The 22,136-nt window shown below is 52.6% G+C and overlaps 1 protein-coding gene across 6 annotated transcripts in view; it reads right to left on the bottom strand.

Moving 5' to 3' along the window:
* The window catches only part of ATG16L1 (autophagy related 16 like 1), a 79,743-nt gene that overhangs the window by 22,596 nt on the left and 35,011 nt on the right, over nt 1–22,136 (bottom strand). For 3 of the 6 annotated variants that reach the window (XM_036253853.1, XM_036253854.1, XM_036253858.1), the window contains 4 exons: nt 21,258–21,407; nt 21,094–21,141; nt 20,310–20,411; nt 18,396–19,715 (listed from right to left, as the gene is read on the bottom strand). In XM_036253853.1, the coding sequence (XP_036109746.1) occupies nt 19,622–19,715; nt 20,310–20,411; nt 21,094–21,141; nt 21,258–21,407 (394 nt within the window). In that variant the 3' untranslated portion in view covers nt 18,396–19,621. Of the gene's footprint in view, nt 1–413; nt 475–5,136; nt 5,268–6,336; nt 6,522–18,395; nt 19,716–20,309; nt 20,412–21,093; nt 21,142–21,257; nt 21,408–22,136 lie in introns of those variants that run through there. The other 3 variants (XM_036253857.1, XM_036253855.1, XM_036253856.1) reach the window with 3 other exon arrangements.

Here is a 22,136-nt window from a genome sequence, read left to right as displayed (position 1 = left end):
GTCAGCGTTTCTAAGTTAGCCTTCGACAGGCATGTAACGGTATTTCATTGTGGTCGCAATGTGTGGTTCTCTGTTGACTGATGAGTCAAACCGTCTTCCGTGTGCTTATTTGCCGTCTGTATGTCTCTTTAATGAAATGCCTCCTTGTGTCTTCTATCTATTTTCTAAGTGGATTTTATTTTTCCTTTACTGTTGAGTTTTGAGTGTTCTTTATATATTCTAGAAATGAGTCCTTTGTCTCCCCACACTCTTTAAAATTGTTTCTAATCAGGCAGTAGTACCTCACTGATGTTTTAATTTGTGTGTCTTTCATTAGATTATTTGCAAAGCAGATTTTTATAAACACAACATGAGCAGTTGTCTCATGACTTAAAGGAAAACCAGCTTGAAATTTTACTCCAAACTCAACTTACCCACAGGCTCTACTTGGTCAACATGATCTATATAGTCTCTCTTCCCCAGGTAGATGGTCACCTGTAGGAAGAACAGGTATGGATTTTAAATGGCCAAAGAACGTTAACCTAACTTGCAGGGGTGGGTGACCTTTCTTCTTCCAAGGGCCATTTGGATATTTATAACATCATTTGAGGGCCATACAAAATTATCAACTTAAAAAAAGAGCCTGCTGTATTTGGTCAGGCTAATTTGTTGAGGCCTGTGATGTTAGCTGGTGTTGATTTCGAGGGCATTGTATGGCCCGTGGGCTGGAGGTTCCCCACCCAGGTCCTAAGGCATTCTTCCTAAAAGTCAGCAACAACCAAAACCTTTCAATGAGTTTTGAGAGGAGGAGCCACCTGGGCAGCTGCAGCCCGCCCATCACCTCCTCTCCCCCTATTGGCTGGGGCACAGATGATGGACTGGCGGCGAGGTGTGTGCTCTCCTCCGCCTGGTAGACCCCCCGCTGAGGAATTCTTCCCACCCCTTTGGATGCACCTGTTCTCTCCCTGTTCTCTCCACCTTGACACATCAAGCCCAGGTCTGATGTCAACCAGTTAAACAAGTTGAATTAACTGATAATACTTTAGTGGAAAGTTACACTTAAGTAAATGAGGTTTCTCTCACCCATTTGGCTGTTAGGCCTTTTTTTTTTAATCCTCACCCGAGGATACTTTTTTCCATTTTTATCTTCAGATAGAGTGGGAGGGAGAGAGAGGGAGAGAACCATTGACGTGAGAGAGAGACATCGACTGGTTGCAACCAAGGCACGTGCCCTTGACCGCAATCGAACCGCTGACTCTTTGGTCTGTGGGCCGACACTCTGCCGCTGAGCCAAATCGGCCAGGGCACTGTTAAGCCTTTGATTTCTAGCTGCGAATGAAAGGTTTCCCCTCCTTGTTAAAGAATTTCTAGATCGAGCAAGGCTAGGAATTCTGGAGGAGGCTCTGAAATCCTACCAGGTGAGCTTCTGCGCAGGGAAATCTGAACCCATGCTCTGGGGGTGGGGCGGGGAGCTGGGCGCAGGGAGATGACCGCTGTCCCCACCCTCACCCTGTCCGCCTCCACGCCTTCTCTGCGGGAGAGCAGGGGTTGGTTCACCGCTGCTCACCTTTAACCGGCAGAACTGTGAGCGCCGTGGTGGTGAGAATCCAGTCTTTCAGCCAACACGGCATCTGAGACAGGACTTACCTCACAACAGGAATTCCATCAGCCTCTGCCACGTGCACCAGTGAGTGCACGCACCCTGGTTAGCTCCCTGCTCCCCAAAGCCTCTTAAATTCATATTTTTATTTCCATGAGTATTGACAATCATTTTTGTTGGCAATAAATCATCTCCTAGATCTACCCCTTCCCATCAGATGTCCTGGAGTGAATCCTGGTCCTTAGATTATTTGCATGATTGATGTTGAAGCACCTTAAGAACAGCAGCCCTGGCCAGTTTGGCTCAGCGGTTAGAGCGTCGGCCTGTGGTCCGGAGAGACCCGGGTTCGGTTCCCGCTAAGGGCACGTACTTCGGTTGCAGTTTGTCCCCAGCCCTGATTGGTTGTGCGGGTGGCAGCCACTCGATGTGTCCCTTCACGTCGATGTTTCTCTCTCTCCCTCCCACTCTATCTGTACAAAAAATGGAAAAATATCCTCGGGTGAGGATAAAAAAAAAAAAAAAGAACAGCATAACCAGCCCTGGCCAGTGTGCTCAGTGGTTAGAACGTTGACCTACACACCAAAGGGTCACAGGTTGGATTCCCAGTCAAGGGCACGTACATGAGTTGCAGGTCAGGGTGCATGCGGGAGGGAGGCAGCCAATCTATGTGTCTCTCTCACATGAATGTTTCTCTCTCTTTCATCCCCCCTCCCTTCCACTCTCTTTAAAAAAACCAATAGAAAAATTATCCTCTGGTGAGGACTAACAACAACAACAACAACAACAACAACAACAACAACAACAACAGAATAGCATAGCCAGGTGACCAGACAGGGGACAGGAGGTTGGATGGTGGGGGATCCTTTCTGGGCAAAACAATGCAGTGCATACAAAGCCCGGAGCCAAGAGGATGCTCTCGCCTGCAGGTGAATGGCCGCTGAATGGGGATGCAGGCTGACGGCAGCAAGGTCTTAGGGGACCTGGCCCTAAAGAATCTAGGAAGACAATGAAGCATTTGAAGCTGATGAAAGACCTGCAATTAAGTAGCATTTGAAGTTTGTATCGTGTACCAGGCACCAAGCTAAGCACTGTGGCTACATTATTGCATTTAATCCTCACGGCCCTATGACGCAGGGACTAACCCCGTTTGACAGAGCACAGCCAGGTTGTGATCACGTCAGCAGAAAAGTGGAGGGTGGTCTGGCACGTTTGGAAAGAAGGCCAGTTGGGCAGTGGAGATGATTGGGAGTGAGCGGGAGGGAAGGAGAGTTTTCTCCTTTTTCACGCTTTGGTCAGCGAGCTGGAAAGGGAACAGCGCCGAGGGGAGTTGGTGGTGGTGTTTTTAAGGTACATGAGGTCAGTATTTGTTCTGATGCTCAAGCGAAGTTGGGTTAGAGAGGGGAGGCTGCAGACACAGCCCAGGAGGGAGGCTGACGCTGGAGGACCCTAAGGAGGTGGGGGACTGTGAGACTCAGGTGTGAGCAGCGTGAACCTCAGAAGGGAGCAGAGGCTCCTCTTCTGCAGCAGTTGGAAGGGAAGGAAAAGGGCAGGGCAGGGAGGGAAGTGGGACTGAACGTGCGCCCAAGCCAGCCTGTTGCCTGCCCACCCGACAGCCACGTGCTCCGCGGTAAAAGTCGCCAGCGGTGGCAGGGTCCACCATCACCGATGTGGTTGTGGCGAAGAGGATGCCAGCGCCAGAGGATGGCGCTTGACTGGCCTGATCCAATTATGATCATCCAATTCCTTTGGCTCAGAATTGGCTTAGGGTGGGCACGTGACCCAGTTTTGACCAATTCCACGGGAGGTCTGCTGGGCAAATATTTCCTCACTTTTTTTTTAAAGAACAGTTTATTGACTTTTTTTTTTTAAGAGAGAGGGGGAGAAGAAACACTGATGTGTGATTCATTGCCTCCTGCACACCCCCTATTGGGGACCGAGCCCAAAACCTGGGCACATGCCCTGACCTGGAATTGAACCAGCAACCTCTCACTACAAGGGATGACGCCTAACCAACTGAGCCACACTGGCCAGGGCTTATCTCCTCACTCTTCAGAAGAGACCCCAGGAAGCAACGGCATCTTCTTTTTCTGGAGGGAAGTGAGGGCGAGACACCTGGAGCTGGGCAGCCCCTTGGCCACCAGCTGGAGAATGCAGATGACAAAAGAGGGCAGAGTGGAGAGGACCGAAGAGAAGTGGCCCCCGAGCCCTGCACTCCATGCCGGGACCCACAGAGGTTGCGGTTGGAATGATCCTAATCCGTGAGACATTGATTGATGGATTACTTTTTGCTCCATGATACAAAAACCTCTGTCTTGATGTGCGGGGTGTCTATCTAGGTGGGAGGAACAGGAGAGTGGATAAATGCCATGGCCCAGCAGCTGTGGTGTCTCTCTTCTGCCAGAGGTCAAGACAGAGCACGCTGGAAAGACACACATTGGAAAAGAGTGGAGAATGAAAGTTTGGGGGACACCCAATGGTCACCCCGAAGAATCAGGGTGCTCGATGATGGCGATGCGGCTCCGAGAGGAGACTCTGCAAAGCCCGACTGTCCGTGTGACACGGGAAAGAGCCGAGTTTTTGGAGAGCCCAGTGAGCGCTTCGGAAGGCAACTGAGAGTGACCCAGAGCCACACCGTCCCTCCCACACGGTAGCTACTAGTTACAGGGGCGCGTGCACACTTGTGTTACAGCCGTCCCTGACCGGCACGTGCTGTAAATGTGGGGTACACACCAGGGAAGAAGGGAAGACATGATATATTGGGTTAAGTAAAATATCATATTAAAATGAATCCCACCTGTTTCTTCTTGCTTTTCAAGGTGGCTGTTAGAAAGTTTAAAATTACATATGCAGCTTGTATAGATAGAGCTGAGCCAGATGACTGGCCACTAAGAAGCCATCGAATGGAGCAAGGAGACCCCAGCCACGGAGGCTTTGGGGTGGACCTTCCCCGGTCTCCCATCGCAGGAAGTTCCTGCGCACATCTAGACCATCTATGTGCCCCCGATGGAGACAACAGTGGCATTACCTCTGCCGGGTATGCAGTTTGCCAGGATATTGGTGCCCACGCAGCCACAGGGCGGTGAGGTGGAAAGGAAGCCGTGGCCGTGGCCCCGAAGGCCCAGCCAGGCTGAGCGCGTGGCTCGGGGCGGCGCCCAGGAGGTGGAGCATTGGGTCAGCGTGGCATCAGGGCAGGGAAGTGAGCCGGCAGGCAAAGGGCCACATACAGTTATCAGCCAAACCGCGTTTGAAATGGTAAGTCGTGGGGTCAAGGCTGGCTAGGAAGAGAAGTGAAACTGGGAGTGAGGAGGATGGGGATGGAGAGATCAGGAGAAAATGAAGGGTCTCAGGACTAAAGTCTGCTGCAATGGAAGAGCAGTTGTTTCTGCAGTTCACTTATTCATTTCTATCTCATTCATCGTCCGTCTCAAGCAGAGACAGAACACAGGCGTGGAGGGTCAGGGTGTTGATCATATCTGCTCTTGAAAAGGCTCCTCGAAGAAACAAACAAACAAGCGAGCAAACATCTCCAGCAAGCCGCTCACTTCTGTGCCACTTACCGATTTGTCCCGGGAGATCTTCTTGAAGATCACGTGGTTGGGGGCAGACTTGCTGGCCTTGACGTTGGCAGCCATGCTGTCCGTCTCAGGCAGCTTCTTCCACCTGGGGAGGTGCGACAGGTGCTACAAGGCTGGGGAAGGTAAAATCGATCCTAAATGCACAGTCAGGAGCACTCTGGGTAGAAAACCCACTGGTGAGACACTGTATATCATGTATATCAGACATTTCCTTCTACCTCCTCGGTGCCACGTTTGGTTAATTGAGGCCTCGGGCCCTGGCCGATTTGGCTCAGTGGTTAGAGTGTCGGCCCGCGGGACCAATGATTCATGGGTTCAATTCCGGTCAAGGGCATGTACCTTGGTTGTGGTTTGTCCCCGGCCCTGGTTGGGGTCGTGTGGGAGGCAGCCAGTCAATGTGTCCCTCTCATGTCGATGTTTCTCTTTCTCTCTCTCTCTCCCACTCTATCTGAACAAAAATGGAAAAATGTCCTCGGGTGAGGATTAAATAAATAAATAAATAATAAGGTTTCGGGGTGTTTGCATGGTAGTGGGGTGCGCTGTGTTTTTATTTACTGCTGAGCCTCAGACACTTCTCAGTGGATCTCGCCAGGAAGTCCGTCCCAATGAGGTTTTACGTCCTGACTGGCTTTCGGTTGCATCATGATGATGTCTAATGGCAATTAAAATGAACAGGCTCCCAAAAAGCACAGCATAGCCCCATTCAAAAATACCATTTTCAAAGTGGATTAAATCCCCAAAAGTTCTTTCAGCACTTTGTTTCATTGTTGTTAGACCTCACCGAGGATATTTTCCCATTAACTTCTAGATAGAGTGGAAGGGAGAGAGGGACGGACACAGACACCAGGGATGGAACCTGCAACCCAGGGACGTGCCCTTGACTGGACTCAAACCCGAGACCCCTCGGTCCACCGGTTGATGCTCTCCCTGCTGAGCCACACCGGCTAGGCCCGTCCAGCACTCTGTGGCCAGTGGCGCTCACTTGTCCCTCCACACCCCACCCGCTGCACAGAAAGTGAAGAGGTCGCCTTAGCTTCCGGGCTCCGCGCACGCCAGGTCTCCTTCACAAGGACAGGACAGGCGCGACGGGGACCGACGGGTTCCCTGCCCATCGTCCGGACCCTGGCTCTTCCCTGGGCCTGCCCCGCAGGTCTCAGAGGCTTGTTCGAGGGTGTCACATACCTTGTGGGCCCGGGGGGAGAAGGTCTCCGTGTCCTCCGCGGGGGCGGCCAGCCCTTGCTGTCCACCCTGCTGACCCGCGTGAGGAATTTGTAGGGGATCTGGAGCAGGGCCCCAGCACCCAGGTCTCGACTCTCGAAGCCAAATCTCGTGTACGGAGCAGAGTGGAGATTGGATTAGTGTCCGCACGGTGAACGCTGATTCAGCAGTTCCAGGCATTAGGCCAGGGTCTCCTTCCGGGGGCCGGGGCGGGAGCCCTCCCACTCGAGTGGGGACGGCCTGGAGGGAGGGACCGCGGCTCAAGGAAAGCTCCTTTTCATCCTAAGCCTCTTTGGGTTCTGGAAATAGACCGATTATCCCTGCAAAGGACGGGATTTGTGAGCACTTGACACACTTGATTCACCTCAGCAGGCAGCTAATGCCACCTTGGGGGCAGGGACATAAAGAAAAGGTCAAGGAGAGATGCCAACCTCAAGGTGAACCCTGGCGCTGGGCAAGCTGGCCTGGACAGGTGCCTCTCCCCACCCCACGGTCCTGCTGATCGGGCCACAGGTGTGTCAGTTTCCCCAGTGTCTCTGGAATATGTCCACGGCTCTCTGGGCCCAGCGCCTCCCCGAGTCCCCAGCAGCCACGTTGCTTTCCTGCTGTCTGACTGCCCCCTCCCCAGGTCCGTTCAGGCCCCGCTCTGCACCCCTGCTTACCATGCCCCATTGCTCTCGGAGACAGGCACACATCTTTCAAACCCCACCCCCTGCATGGCCCTGTACCCCAGTCCCACCGCTCTGTGCCCAAAGGATCCTCTCTTCGCCTCGCTGACTCTGCACCCTTGAGTCCAGCTCAGGGTCCCTTCCCCAGGGGCACCTTCCCCATGCTCCAGGACAACGTTAGAAGCACAGAGCACTCGACACTGGACACCGGGCTCCACGAGGGCAGGGACCCACGCCGGGCGGTCCCCTCACCTTCGGACCCCAGTGCCCAGAACAACCGCTGCCCCCAGAACACCGGCCGTGACTGGGTGACACGCTGCGGCACTACCCCACTTACTCACACACTGGACTTCAGCCGGTGTCTGCGGATGAATCAAGTCCAAGCGGAAAGTTTGTTTGGGGTGTTAGCCTCTACCAAACATGCCAGTGGCTTCCCTCCTAAGTCTGGACACTCCCTGCAAGGCCTGCACGCCCTGGCTTTCCTGCTATCTCTGACATCATTTCTCCCATCTCACCACTTAGCTCCAGTCCACTGGCCTCTGCTTTTCTTCAAGCCTGCCTCAGGGCCTTTGCACTCACTGTTTCCGCTTCTGGAACACTCTTCCCACAGACAGCCCTTCATTCCTTGGTGCCTTCACTTCAATGTCACCCTATTCATCCACATCCTATATATATATTTTTTTTAAATATGTTTTTATTGATTTTTTTTAGGGAGAGAGAGATAGTTTCTATGTGAGAGAGAAACATTGATTGGCTGCCTCCTGCACACCCCCTACTGGGGATTGAATCTGAAACCTGGGCATGTGCCCTGCCTGGGAATCGAACTGGGACCTCTCAGTCCATGGGACAATGCTCAATATTTTGCACCACCTCTCCAAACACCGTCATCTTCCTCCTCTGCATTGTCTCCCCATATAACTTACGGTCATCTAACATGCAAGATATCACTTTTTTTTTTTTTTGTTAATCCTTACCCAAGGATATTTTCCCATTGATTTTTAGACAGAGTAGAAGGGGGGAGGGAGAGAGAGATCAGTGTGAGAGAGACATATCGATTGGTTGCCTCCCACACAACCCTGACCAGGTTTGGGGAATCGAACCTGCAACCCAGGTGCATGCCTTTGACTGAAATTGAACCTGCAACCCTTCAGCCTGTGGGCCGGGACTCCAACCACTTAACCACACCAGCCGGGGCAATAATTTACTTTTTAAGCTTGTTTATTGCCTGTCCCCTGCCACACCATTACTGGAATGTAGGCTCTAGGAGTTTAGAGTTTGTGAACATTTTTCCCTAGCCCATTTCCAGCACCTACAATAGGCACCTCCTATACGCTGAGTGAATTAATGAGTCACTGGGTTGCAGCAGTGTAGTAGCTAGAAACAGATACACTTGGGGGGACTTGTTTTAATTTCTAAGGGAGAAAACTTTTGTTGTTGTTGTTAATCTTCACCCAAGGATATTTTTCCATTGATTTTCTAGAGAGAGTGGAAGGAGGGAGGGATGGGAGAGAGAGAGAGAAACATCGATGTGAAACCAAACACATCGATTGATTGCCTCCCGCATGACCCCGACTGGGCCAGGTATCAAACCTGCAACCCAGGTATGTGCCCTTGACTGGAATCAAACCCAAGACCCTTCAGTCCACGGACTGATACTCTAACCACTGAGCCAAACTTATCAGGGAAAAGAACTTATTTTTTATAGAGGAATGCCAACTAATAAATGTAAAATAAATTATAAACTTAGAAAAACATCATTTGACCAACTGATTGTATAAATCATGCCTTCAAAATTTTTTTTAAGGAATATATCCTAAGAAGCCTGATACACCAATTGGAAAGAATATATGTACCCCTATGTTCATAGCAGCACTATTTACAATAGCTAAGCTCTGGAAACAGCCCAAGTGCCATCAGTAGACGAGTGGATAAAAAAGCTGTGGTACACGTACACAATGGAGTACTACGCAGCTGTAAGAAAGAGAGACCTCTTACCCTTTGAAACAACATGGAGGGACCTGGAGAATATTATGCTAAGTGAAATAAGCCAGTTAGGGAAAGACAAATATCACATGATCTCACTTATTTGTGGAACATAATGAACAAAATAAGCTGCTGACCAAAAGAGATCGAGAATCATGGAAGTAGGGGACAGACTGACAGACCTCAGAGGGATGGGTGTAGGAGGTGGGGAAGAGATAAACCAAAGAACTATATGCATGTATGCACAACCATTCGACATGGACACTAGGCTGAGGAAGGGGGAGTGGGTGGGGGGGAGAGCGGAAGGAGGGAGTCAATGGTGAAAATGGGGGACAGCTGTACTACTTTCAACAACAACAAAAATTTTTAATTGATTTTAGAGAGAGGAAGAGGGAGAGAGAAACATCGATCGTGTTGACTGGGGGTCAAACCCACAACCTGGGCATGCGCCCTGAGCAGGAACTGAACCCACCACCTTTCAGTACATAGGACGATACTCCAACCAGCCAGGGCCTTTTATTTTTTGTATTTCTGGGGCCTTGACACCTGGCGGGGAAATGACTGCCTTTCGGATGCAAACTAACCGACCACATCTCCACATCTCCTGTCTCCCCCTGGAGCCTCTGCGGCCCTGCCTCTCCTCCAGGCCGGGGGGCAGACAGCTGGGGAGGCCCCTCCACCCAGGGCCTCTGGTTACTCCAGCCTGCCCATCTGAAGTCGGCTCGTCCTGCCTCACCAGTTCCTTCCTGTGGAAACCACAGAAAGGCTCTTGATTCCTCTGCCTCTGAACAACCCGGTGCTTCTCCCTGTGGCCCTGTAGGGGGTCTTTTGGGGAAACTGGAACAAACTATCATTTCAATGGCAATTGTCCCCTGATCTGTTGGCCTTGCCATGCCTGAGTAACACGAAAACCGTTTTAAAACACTGATGAAGAGTTATTGACTCAGACAAAAACTATTCACTGGTGTCCAAAACCATCAGGTGAAAAGTTCACGGGAACTGGCTGTCCCTAGAACCCAGGGGACGCCTTACGGATCCCAGGCTCATCGCAAGGGGCAACCCGACTGCACAGTGGAGAACCGGGCATGTCCACGGTCAATCTCAGTCACCCAGATGTGATGTGTCGCCTTGGGGTGACTGAATCCATCAGGACTTCAGACATGACTTCTGGTTCGTGGGAAATCCCAAGAGCAGAGGAACAAACGAAAGGACACAACAGAGCTGCCAGATGAATCCAGAAAGTAGCTGGTGTCTTTCATACGTCAATGCCACAGAAAAGGGATGGACTAGATTAAAGACACTGCAGGGACTCAGTATCAGATGTAATGTTTGGCCCCAGGCTGGATGCCCACATGGACCAACAGGATGTAGGAGACTGAATGTGGTCTAAGGCAGTGGTTCTCAACCTTCCTGATGCCACGACCCTTTAATACAGTTCCTCACGTTGTGGTGACCCCCAACCATACAATCATTTTCGTTGCTACTTCATAACTGTAATTTTGCGACTGTTGTGTCTTAGGTGACCCCCGTGAAAGGGTCGTTCGGCCCCCAAAGGGGTCGCGACCCCCAGGTTGAGAACCGCTGGTCTAAGGTAAGATGGAAATATCTAGAATAGGAAAGTAGAGGCTGTGACTGAACAAAGAAGGTCAGAGAACGGTACGTGTAGTGTGATCAGATTTAGCAAAGACACAATCTGTGTGTGTATGTGCACACACATGTATATTTATATATGCATACACACACATGGATGTTTTCATACTTATTACACGTACAATCAGCAAAGATACACATGAAGGAACTAACACTGGTTTTGGGAAATGCGGTCTCTGGCAGTCATTCCCACCCTTGATCTCTGATAAATTTTTCTCTGCTTGGAGGAGGCATGAGAAAAATAAGGACACTATTGTGAGTGTTCTCATAGAACCAAATGTATTCAGTACAAAGGAGTGTTCGTTTTTCTAAGGTTCTAAGGTTCTCAATTTTTTATATTAAAACGTCCTGTTTCACCCGCCCAGTGTGGCTCAGTGGATTGAGCGTCATCCCATGGACTGAGAGATCTGGGTTCTATGATCTGCCAGGGCACATGCCTGGGTTGTGGGCTCGATCCCCAGTAGGCGGCGTGTAGGAGGCAGCCGATGGATGTATCTCTCTCACATTGATGTTTCTCTCCCTTCCTCTCTCCCTAAAAAGCAATAAAAACATATTAAACAAAAAAAAACCTTTAAAAATTTGTCCTGTTTCATCCTCCCTGTCTTCACTGAGGTATACTTCACATACAACCAAATTTACTCACTTCCGGTATACAGTCTGTTGAGTTTCACCATCACCATGATCAAGACACAGAACGCTCCCATCACCCCCAAGAGTTCCCTGGCCCCCATTTCAATCAACTCCTCCACCAACTCCCCTGACCCCAGGGAAACACTGACCTGCCTCCTGTCCCCAGTTTTGCATTTCTAGAATGTACTGTGAACATTAGCGTCACAGAGAAGAGCTGGGGTAACGCCCTGAACCCAGTCGGCACCGTGGCCCGACGACGCGCATCGAGCAGCTGTGTTCATCGACCCCGGTCACTTTTTCCTTTTGAGTCTTTGGAGAGCGAACCACATGCAGCACGTCGCTTGACCCACAAACATCTCAGAGTGCAGCTGCTCAGCAGAAGGACAGAGTGTCCTTTCTTTCAGAAAATAAAGGTGACAGTAGATGTAGCTTAGGAAAAAACCTCCTTACTTGGCCAAAACAAAAAGTCGCCCACCTGCCCTGGCTGGGCGGCTCAGTTGGTTGAGGTGTCGTCCCACACGCCAAAATGCGGCGGGCTCGATTCCTGGTCAGGGCACATACTTAGGTTGTGGGTTCGATCCCTGGTTGGGGGCATACGACCGATCCATGTTTCTCTCTCTTTCTCTCTCAAATTAATAAACATATCCTCAGGTGAGGATCACACAGAGTTGCCAACCTTCCCCTACAGTTCTTTCAGAAATGTACTGGTCTGTGAATTCTCAAATTCTGGGCACCACGGGCTGCAGCAATTCTTGTGTCTGGAGTCAGCGCCCCATGAGATGGGCTAACACGCCTGCCGCCTCTCCGGACACCGCTCCCAGCCCGGCCCGTGGGGGGCGATGTTCCGCTAAGAAGCTCGTGGGCTTTGGGTACGGTGATCATCTCCGGGGTTTGTCGGGGCACATACACGAGGGAACTGGCTCACCCTGCTGACCACAGCTGCACCGTGGACACCCCGCTCCCGGTGCCTTCGTTTTGCTGAAGCAGAGAACCCATGACAAGAGTGAGGCAACTCTACTTTGAAAAGTGCCAGGGAAGGGGAGCTTTGAAAGCCACCTTAATCCTAACATGTACCCCTGAGTCCACGGACCTGGAGAATAGAGGGCGCTTACGGGTTGGCCTGGCTTATACCCGAAATCGTCCACGGAATCCCGTGGATTCTCCAGGTGGGCAGAAACCCTTGGAAAGCATTTAGTCCACACCCTATCCCTTGCTTGGATCTCTTCCACAGTAACAAGACCTTGCTGAATGCGGCCAGGGATGGAAATCACTCCAGCTTTCCTCGAGACAGGATGAAGTGGGAGAGAAGTCTCTCTGTTAGGATGGAGCCAGCATCCCCTCTCCTCGCCACTGCTCCAAGTTCAGCTACTCTCCTCCACATGTGGCCCCGTCACAATCGGAACACAGGTGCTCATTCCTCACGGATGCTGAGATCCCCCAAGACAGATTTCAAATGTCCATCTCGAGGCACTGTGCTGAGAACGGTATGATGCTCCCCGTCTCCGGGCAACAGGAGCATGCTGTACAAACAGCCCCAAACTGGAGTCCTGGGTTCTGAGGCCCTCTGATGAGTAAACACACTGTGATGTTGAGAAAGTGGCCAGGCCTCCCTCCTACTTCCTTTCCTTCACTTGCAGAAGAGCGTGCGCCCTGCCCGGCAGGGCCGGGGAGATACGATGAGGTGCTGTGCACAGTGGAGGCAGAGGGTCCTGGTCATGGCACCCCTTGTCCTCTCCGAGGTGAGGCTGACGTCTGCTGCACGTGCCTCTTCACCTCCCGGTCATGCCACACGCACACTAGAGGGTTTCCATGGTAACGAAGCTGCTAGCACACATCCCAAAGCGAGCTGCTTTCTCCCGAAGTTAGCAAAATTAGGTAGATGCCTTTCGCAGGAGAGCCCTGCCATGAACCAAATGCTGGTGCCCCCTCCAAAATCCACGTGTCGAAGCCTTGGTGTGATGGGATTTGGAGATGGGGCCTTTGCGAGGCACCTAGGGTGGAGTGTCATGAGGGTGGGGCCCTGATCTAGCAGGATTTGTATCCTTATAAAGGGACACATTCTCTCCCTCTCCACGTGCACAAAGAGGTCATGTGAACACACGACGCGATGGCGGTCACCTACAAGCCACGAGGCCTCAGAATGAAACCTGCATTGCCGGCCCCTTGATCTCAGACTCCCTTCCAGCTTCCAGAAATGTGAGAAACAAAATTTCTGTTGTTATAACAACTCAGTCGGTGATATTTCATTACGGCAGCCTGAGCTGAGGGAAGGGCCTGTGCTTTTCTTCAGATCGATGAACTGCTATAGATAAAAAATAGTTTGAAAATAAATGAACATGAATCCAGTTTAAGAAATACTCCTTGTTGGCACTAAGTGGAGATGGTGGTTGTACAACACTGTGAATGCACAAAATGCCACCGAATTCTTCCCTTTAAAATGCTTACTTTTGCCCGGTTGGTGTGGCTCAGTGGTTGAGCGTCGACCCACGCACCAAGAGGTTGCTGGTTCGATTCCTAGTCAGGGCACATGCTCAGGTTGTGGGCCAGGTCCCCAGGGAGGGGCGTGCAGGAGGCGGCCAATCAATGTTCTCGCTCATCAATGTTTCTATCTCTCTCTCCCTCTCCCTTCCTCTCTCTCTAAAAATCAATAAAGAAAAAAATTAAAAAATAATTTGCTTACTTTTGTTGTGATTTTCAATTCAATAAACTTAAAAACAAACAAACGTATTTTGTAGTGTGACCCAGAACATACACATATATGTACAGAATAAAATGTCTACAAAACAACAGCTACCCTTACTATGTGGCTTATTCATACAGGTTTGAACTACTGTTTTTCTCTCTTGCTTTCAGCTGGTTATGACCCACTATCTCAGGGCTGTTCATTTTTTGCTGATTCAATTCTACTAAATAAAAACTTGGAGCATCCACTCTGTGCCACACGCACCATTGTTCCCGAGACTCCTGACAACCTTGTAGAACCACCTGGGCGTGCACTGCAGGGAACCCCCTGGGCGTGCACTGCAGGGAACCCCCTGGGCGTGCACTGTAGGGAACCCCCTGGGTGTGCACGGCAGGGAACCACCTGGGCGTGCACTGCAGGGAACCACAGGTCTATCACTTCCTAACTAGAAACCACTATTTACACCCTAACCTAACCCGCCTGGTCACAAGCATGCCTATCTGTTGTCTCTAAAATCCACTTCTCTACAACAACACGAGGCCTGAATTCCCCCGCTCTCTGCTGCAGGCCCTGGGGTCGGATCAGGTCCACACAGCACTATGTGGGGCTGCTGTTCCCACATGGGCCACAAACGTATTTACCTCTGTGAGGACATCTACTGTGGGACGTGAAAAAAGACCTGCAGGAGACACTGTTCTAGAACAAGAGAGACTCAGGGGCAGGAGAACCGATTGTCGGCCTTAGCGTGGAAAACTGCCAGCCAGCTGCAGGGATTCCTGTCCCTGCCCGACGCTGCTGGGCAGCGCCCACTCGGAGGCAGGGCTGCCTGCGGTCTGCTCCAGCCAGTGGGGCGGGAAAGTCCCCCAAGCAGAGGGACGAGCGCGTGCGCGGCGAAGCTGGCTTTCGGGCGGCGTCATCCTTGTTCCCCAGCTGTCTGCACACGGACGTCCAGACACGGACAGCAGCCACCGTCGACCACTCAGCCGGGACCCGGCCAGCCCAGCGCCCTCACACTCACAAGGATAGTTGTTTGAAGCCATCACATTTTAAGGGAGCTTGTTATGCAGCACAAGCTAACTGGATCCCAATTCGAACCAGCCAGTCATAAAAAAGAGGTCGCCGAAACAATCAGGAAAATTCGATTGGAACTGGATAGCGATAGGCGCTGTTACTGTTAATTCTACCAGGTGGGATTATGGCATGGTGTCCTTATCCGTTCGGGTGCATGCTGGTATGTGGGGACAACGACATGCCTGAAGCTTGCGGTAATACACTCTGGCAAAACTGTGGAATGGCAGGTAGGGGCGCTGGGCTCGTTGCCTGTTTCCTGCCTCCTTAGGTTCCTGACTCACCCAGAAGGGGACGTCCCCACTGTGCTGGCCAGGAGCCAGGTCAGACGAGTATGAGGCAGCGTGGCCCTGGTGAATTCACTAAGGACAGCGGGGTGTTTGAGGAGCCCGGGACGCATCTGGAGTGACGACGGCAGGGCTCAGGGGCACAGGAGCCCAGGACGCATCTGGAGTGACGACGGCAGGGCACAGGGGCACAGGGGGGGCCAGGAGGACCATGCTGGAAAAGCCAGGGCTCGGGTCAGAGGGGCAACGTTGCTGAGGCGAGGCGGGTAGGAAGGTCTTACTGGAGCAGAGTCTGATCTCTTACTGGCTCGTACCAGGGGCCTGTGTTTTCACAGAATCTACGCAAATACGTATTTCACTTCACTCTAGATTTCTGAAGCTTAATGGCTTGAACATTTGGGGTTCCTCATGTGACTGGGTCTTATAGGACACACAGAACAGACGTGATGGGGTACAGGCATTTACAGGGCCAACTGCCCCTCACCCACAACCACCCTGGCACCTTGGCATCATGTCTGTGGGCCTGGAGGGGCAGGCCCACCCACCACCTAGAGGGCCCAGGATCTAGGATGGCTTCCTGCTTAGCTGTGAAACTGGCCCCTGGTCATAGACCGGGACACGATTCACATCTCAGAATCTGAGCCACAGACTCCTTCCAGCCAGGGATCTTACAGACACAGATGTGCCTGGCTCCTGCAGGAGGCGCTCATCACGGCCACTCCTCTCCTGCTGCCCACACAGGCCATGCCTTCAGGTCTACACTTCAAACGTCCAGTTCCCCAAGGTCACAGCCGTGCCGACACAGGTAGGTCTGCACACCCGGGCACACGCCGCGATCTGGAACTTCCCGCCCCGCCCACGTGGGGCTCGGGCTGGCCCCTCCACTTCCCCAGAGCACAGGGGCTTTAGAAGGCTCACAGGGGGCCCTGGCCGGTTTGGCTCAGCGGTTAGAGCGTCGGCCTGCGGTCCTGAGAGACCCGGGTTTGGTTCCCGCTAAGGGCGGGTACCTCGGTTGCAGTTTATCCCTGGCCCTGGTCGGTTGTGCGGGTGGCAGCCACTCGATGTGTCCCTTCACGTCGATGTTTCTCTCTCTCTCTCTGTGTTCCTCTCTCTCCCTCCCACTCTACCTGAACAACAACAACAAAAAAAGGAAAAATGTCCTCTGGTGAGGATAAAAAAACAACAACAACAAAATAAATTTAAAAAAAATAAAAAAAAAATAAAAAAAAGAAGGCTCACAGGGGAACGGCCAGTGTGTGCAGTGTGTGCCGGATTAAGGCACCAAACGCGATTTATTACACTACATATACATCTCCCAGGAAGTAAAGTTCATTAAAAAGATGTTTTTAAATTCTGAACTTCTGAGACAACACCAGTAAGGGGCACACTAGTTCTAACCACCCAGCAGTCATCTGGGAAATGTAAGTAACCCCTCTTCCTGCCTCCCCACCCCCACGCTGGCCAAGGGAACCAGCAGCACGAGGTCCCCGATGGCCTCAGGTCACAGGCAGGGGGTGGAGACCACGAGTTGGACGGAGATACTCCACTTGGGTGGTCCACAGCATCAGCTCGACCTTAGCAGTCAGGTGGCCTGAAAAGCTTTACAGTGTGGATGAACCTCAAACGAAAACAACTTTTTATTTTTTTTCTCACCTGAGGACATTTTTCTATTTTTTGTTCAGACAGAGTGGGAGGGAGAGAGGGGAAGAGAGAGAAAAATATCAGCGTGAAAGGGACACATCAAGTGGCTGCCACCCACACAACCCAACCAGGACCGGGGACAAACTGCAACCGACGTACGTGCCCTTAGTGGGAACCGAACCTGGGTCTTTCTGGACCGCAGGTCGATACTCTAACTGCTGAGCCAAACCGGCCAGGGCCGGAAACAACTTTTTAAAAATATGTGTATTATTGAGAGGAAGGGAGAGGGAGAGATAGAAACAGCAATGTAAGAAACATCGATCTGCCCCCTGACCAGATCAAACTGAGGACCTCTCGGTCCACAGGACAACCCTCAATTCACTGAGCCACACTGGTCAGCCAAGTGGAAACATCTTTTTTAAAAGTAGAAGGAGCAGGAGTGCTCCCCTCCAAGTTCAAAGAACACAGGATACCGACGGCCAGTGCCATGCCCGCTCCGGGGCTCCTTAGGAGTGAGTCCCTTCCTGAAGGTGCCGTGCAAAGGGTTCCTTCAGCTGAAGGGAGCGCTGGCTGCCTGAGACCTCCGATCCCCATGGAATCGACTGGAGCTGCTGGGCTAAGCAGATGCTTGGCCAACCGCTCAGGAAACAGCGTTGTAATGGGACTGTCAGGGGATTTGGGGGAGATGCTGATTTGTTAACGCGAAAGGCTGCTTGCTAGGTGCGAGCTGCCATGAAGAAGTCACTCCTCCGTGAGGTCATTCCAGCCCCTTCAGGTAAGTGGAGGCCTGGAGGCCAGGAGACGGCAGAGTTCCTGATCACTCCTGTGGACAGTCTCCGCTGTGGGGTCCAGGGGCTCGTACCCGCCACCCGCGGAGCTGACCACAGACGTGACGGCAATACACGGGGCTCCTGGAACACACGCTCTAAGTTCTTTTTATTTTTAATCCTCACCCGATACTTTTCCATTGATTTTCAGATAGAGTGGGAGGGAGGGAGAGAGACACATCGATTGGTTGCCGGGAATCAAACCACAACCAAGTTATGTGCCCTTGACTGGAATCGAACCTGAGACTCTGGTCTGCAGGCCAACGCTCCAACCGCTGAGCCAAACCGGCCAGGGCCAATTCCCCAAGTTCTGAAGACACCCTTTCCTGTGCAAATGATGGGAAACTGGAATGTTGATGTTCAGAGTCAGCAAGAACTTGGACTTAAATGAACAAGGGGAAAAGATACCAGGGAAAGTATCACTATTATTTACAAATTAATCAATACCAAGAAAATAAGTAAGAGATCTTTTACCCCCTTAAGGATAAAGAAGAATAAAAGAACCACCAAGAGACATGGAGTTTGAAAAGTATATAACAGATTTCTTGTTTATTTACAATCAAGTTCTGTTGGGCAACACAATTAAATAAATAAAGATGTGCCCTGGCCTGTGAATTTCAGCCCCTCAACCCAGCTCTCTGGACGGCAAACCGAAAGGGCAGGTGAGGGCAGGCACGAGGGAGGGAGCCGCGCCCGCGCCCAGCTTCAGACTCGCCACAGCTGTCCAGAGAGCGAGTAAGGGAGGAAACCAATAAAGTGCAAATTAGAAAGTGATAAAAATATTGGCGTTTCAGTCACTTGAGGAACCAAAATTTTATACACAGGTAAAATGGGAAAGATAAACGCTTGAAAAGAAAAATGCCCAGGCCAGTTTCCTCGGCCTTCATCAGCTCCTGAGACGGAGGGACAGTCACTCCTCGCCTCCGGACGGGCTTCCTGTGCTCCCGCACCGAAGGGACTGCGTGGGCTTGGCACAGGGCAGAGACCGGGAGGTGCCAGCTCCCCGGATGCATCCGAGCCCCCAGCTGCTGGGCGCTAAGACTGCGGGGTGCACCCACGGTCTGGGAAGGGACAGATGGGTCCAGGAGGACACCCAGTCCTGCAGCTCACGCACTTCTCTGGAGAAAGGGTTTTTGCACTTCCTCTCAAAAAAATATTTTTAACCAATTTGAGTTATGTCTTGACTAAGGAACAGATATGTAGAACCAGGAGCTTGGAAGAACGGTTGCTTTCCAAGAACCTAAGGAAATTCCAACCATAATCAGAGATCAGAAATAAGAGCTTGGGAATAACAGACGAACCAGCAGGAAGGACCGCAGCCCCAGGTCTCCCTGGAAACCAGGGCAGTCCCCACGGGCTCCCTGAGGACAGGGGTAATCCTGTTTGGGTTTCTGTTAATCCAATGATTAAAGCTAGTTCACTGGGAAATGACCCCAAGGCGACAGGACACGCGTCGGGCCAGGACCGCCTAGAGGGACGGTGGGAGAGCCCCGCGCGGGCACTGTGGGTGGGCGCCGCCGTGCACGGAGCCTGCGCTGCCCGCCGCTGAGGTAGGCAAGGTCAGAGCTAGTAGTGTTTCCCACAGAACGGAGGCAGCCTCTGCCAGGTGACGCAGTGGCAGGCGCTTTTCAGTGTCCTTCCTCCAGGTCACCAGAGACTGCAGCCCCAATCCTCACAAGTCCTGTTCGAAGGAAAGCCAGCTGGCTCCGCTCTTCTCTGGAGGTCAAAGCTGCCCCAGCAGGCCACCTGCCAGGACCGAGCCGCGGCCGAGTGCTTCTCCAGCTCCGGACCTGCTCCCGCTAGGAGGCGCTGTCAGTATTCCGACCACAGCACGGCTTTGCTTCCCTTGTCCACACTGACGACGTGGGAACCGGAAGGGGACCACGCCACCGCGTTGATTGAGGAGCTTCATCAAAGGGAGAGGTTGGGACATCTGTGAGATCTTAGTGAACTGACACCAGACCCCTCGCATGCGGGGGCAAGCTTCTCCACAGCCTGCTTTCCTCCCAGGCTGCTCGGTGAAGAGCAGAGGGCCGCAGGGAGGAGCCCTGCCCTGTACTGTAGGGAGCAGTCTGGGATGCAGGAGTCAGGCCTGCCGAGTTGCCCTAAGGGAACAGCTGAGTGAATGAAGGGAGGGGACAGGACGGCTGGCTGGGCAGAAATTCCTCGCTGTGCTGGAGGAAGCCCGGGTCTGCGTGCTAACCAGCAGCTGCGCTCGGGTGGACGGAGAAAAGCTAAGGAAAAAGGAGCCTGGGGAAGACAGAGGTTTCTCTGTCCTCTTCTCCAACAGCCTCCATCGACTGCACGACCAGAAGGTGGCAGAAGCCTCCCAGCAGAGCACTGTGCCTGCTGTGTGTGGGGAAGGCAACTCCCTCCCGAAGGAGCCCACAGCAGGGCACGCGGGCGCACACTGCCTTCGTGGGGCTGACCCGGCTCCACGCCTTAAGACAGCATGACCCCTGGGTGAGGTCACAGGGCCCCCTCAGAGGGGCCATCTTACCTGTGATGCTTTGAAAGGACCTTCTCCACTTTGCCAGAAAGCACACTCCAGACATAGAGAGAGCCCTCCGCCGAGCCCGCTGCCACGTAACTGCCATCAGGGCTGGAGGGCACAAAGACAGAAGTGGTGTCAGCCTCCCACCCGACTCAGCGCCCTCGCACGGACCTCCGCGAAAGGAGGAACTTGTTCATTCACAACTCAACACAGGCCCGGGCCTGCGTACCCACAAATCAGAATGTGCCGTTACATCCAAAGCTGCTTCACCGTTGTCTTGGCCTCACCCACCCAATGAAGGATTGTGCCACCTTGTTACTTCCTGGGGCCACAAGTCCCTAACTATCTCTCGGACCCAAACTCAGCACACAGGGAGGTCGAGTCAGCCCCCTAACAGCAGAGTCGCCTGGTTCTGGCTGACGGACTGCCTGGTTACACGGCTCAGTGAAGGCGGGAAAGAGAAGCAGCTACTGTGGAGAAGCGGAAAGGGAACCGCCCCTGTCCAGAGCGCCCACACAGCTCTGTCCCAGGGGACTCTCCCACCCTTCCCTAAAAGCTCTCAAACAGTTCTGGGAAAATGCAGAGAGATAGGTGAGCCTGCTGTGCCCAAAATTAACCAATAAGCAATCACTGTGTTTGGTACAAACAATTACAAAGGCATACTAGGAAGGGAGGGGACAGTGACAGAGACACTATAAAATCTGGCTACTTTCCCGACAGGAAAATGCCCACGGCCTAACCATGGCCATGAACCAAGCCGGGGGCCGGGGGCAGGAGCCGCATCACTGACCTGAACACGACTCTCGTCCAGTCAGAGCCGCACTTGAACCCAGGTGCACTGAAACAAACGACAGAGCCTTGTCACCCCGAGACAGCAGGTCTGAGAACGGGGCCACTCCACACGACCCTCAGGAACGCAGCCTCACAGGAGACGAAACCAGCACAGCGCGTTACCTGAACGTCTGCCTGACCGCGCTGACCCGGAGATCGATAATTTTTAGCAGGTCGTCTCGGGAGCAGCTCAGAAGTTCCGTTCTTTCCGGGTTTAAGTCCAGGGCAGTAATCTTCCCCAACAGCTCCATTTCTCGGATGATGGTCTCTGACCTACCAAAGAAAGGGGAGTCTGAGAAAATGCACCCAGACATGTCAGACCCCACCTGAGGCAGGACGGTGTGCCATGGCGGGAGGGGAAGGAGTCAACCACAAGGCAGAACTCCCGCAGGGCAGCGCGTGTGCTCCCAGCCTTCTGAGAACACCCTCAGCGACCACTTCCAGGGTCTCTCCGCCAACAGGTTCTATGGTAACCATTCTGAGTACCGAACTCTGAATTTGGTGAGAATGTTTCCCTGCCCATCTTTGGAAGCTACAGTAACCGCCAACCAGAGCTTCCGCTCAGCACTGGCCAACCAGGCTCCTGAGCAAACATGGAGAGAGCTATGGTTTCCCACACGGCCCCTGCCACGCCAAGCTCAGCTCGGCCCCGACTCCTTGGTGATGCAGGGTGTGAAACTGGGACTCCAGGGCAGTCCCGTCCCTCTTCTTCCTTGCATCCCCGCCCCGCCCTGGGCCCCGCCCACAGCCAGGCCCGTGAACTGCAATCCTGGGCAGACCCTGTTGCCGACACAGCTGGAGGAGGTGCAGGCCCTCCTGCAGCCATTCTGTCAACTGTCAAGGAAATGATCCCCCACAAGCCATGACCGAGTCAGAGTGTTTATCTGTGTTGTAGCGTGTGGCCGGAGGCAAGCTACGCCACTTCCCTGGGACTCGGGGTCTTCATCTGCCAAGTTAGGGGGTAGACCAGGAAGCGTCAAACATCTATTTTAACTCTCAAAC

Source organism: Molossus molossus, unplaced genomic scaffold (genome assembly GCF_014108415.1).
Source record: "Molossus molossus isolate mMolMol1 unplaced genomic scaffold, mMolMol1.p scaffold_m16_p_11, whole genome shotgun sequence".
Classification (NCBI taxonomy): domain Eukaryota; kingdom Metazoa; phylum Chordata; class Mammalia; order Chiroptera; family Molossidae; genus Molossus; species Molossus molossus.
This window is presented reverse-complemented; position numbering and strand designations above follow the sequence as displayed.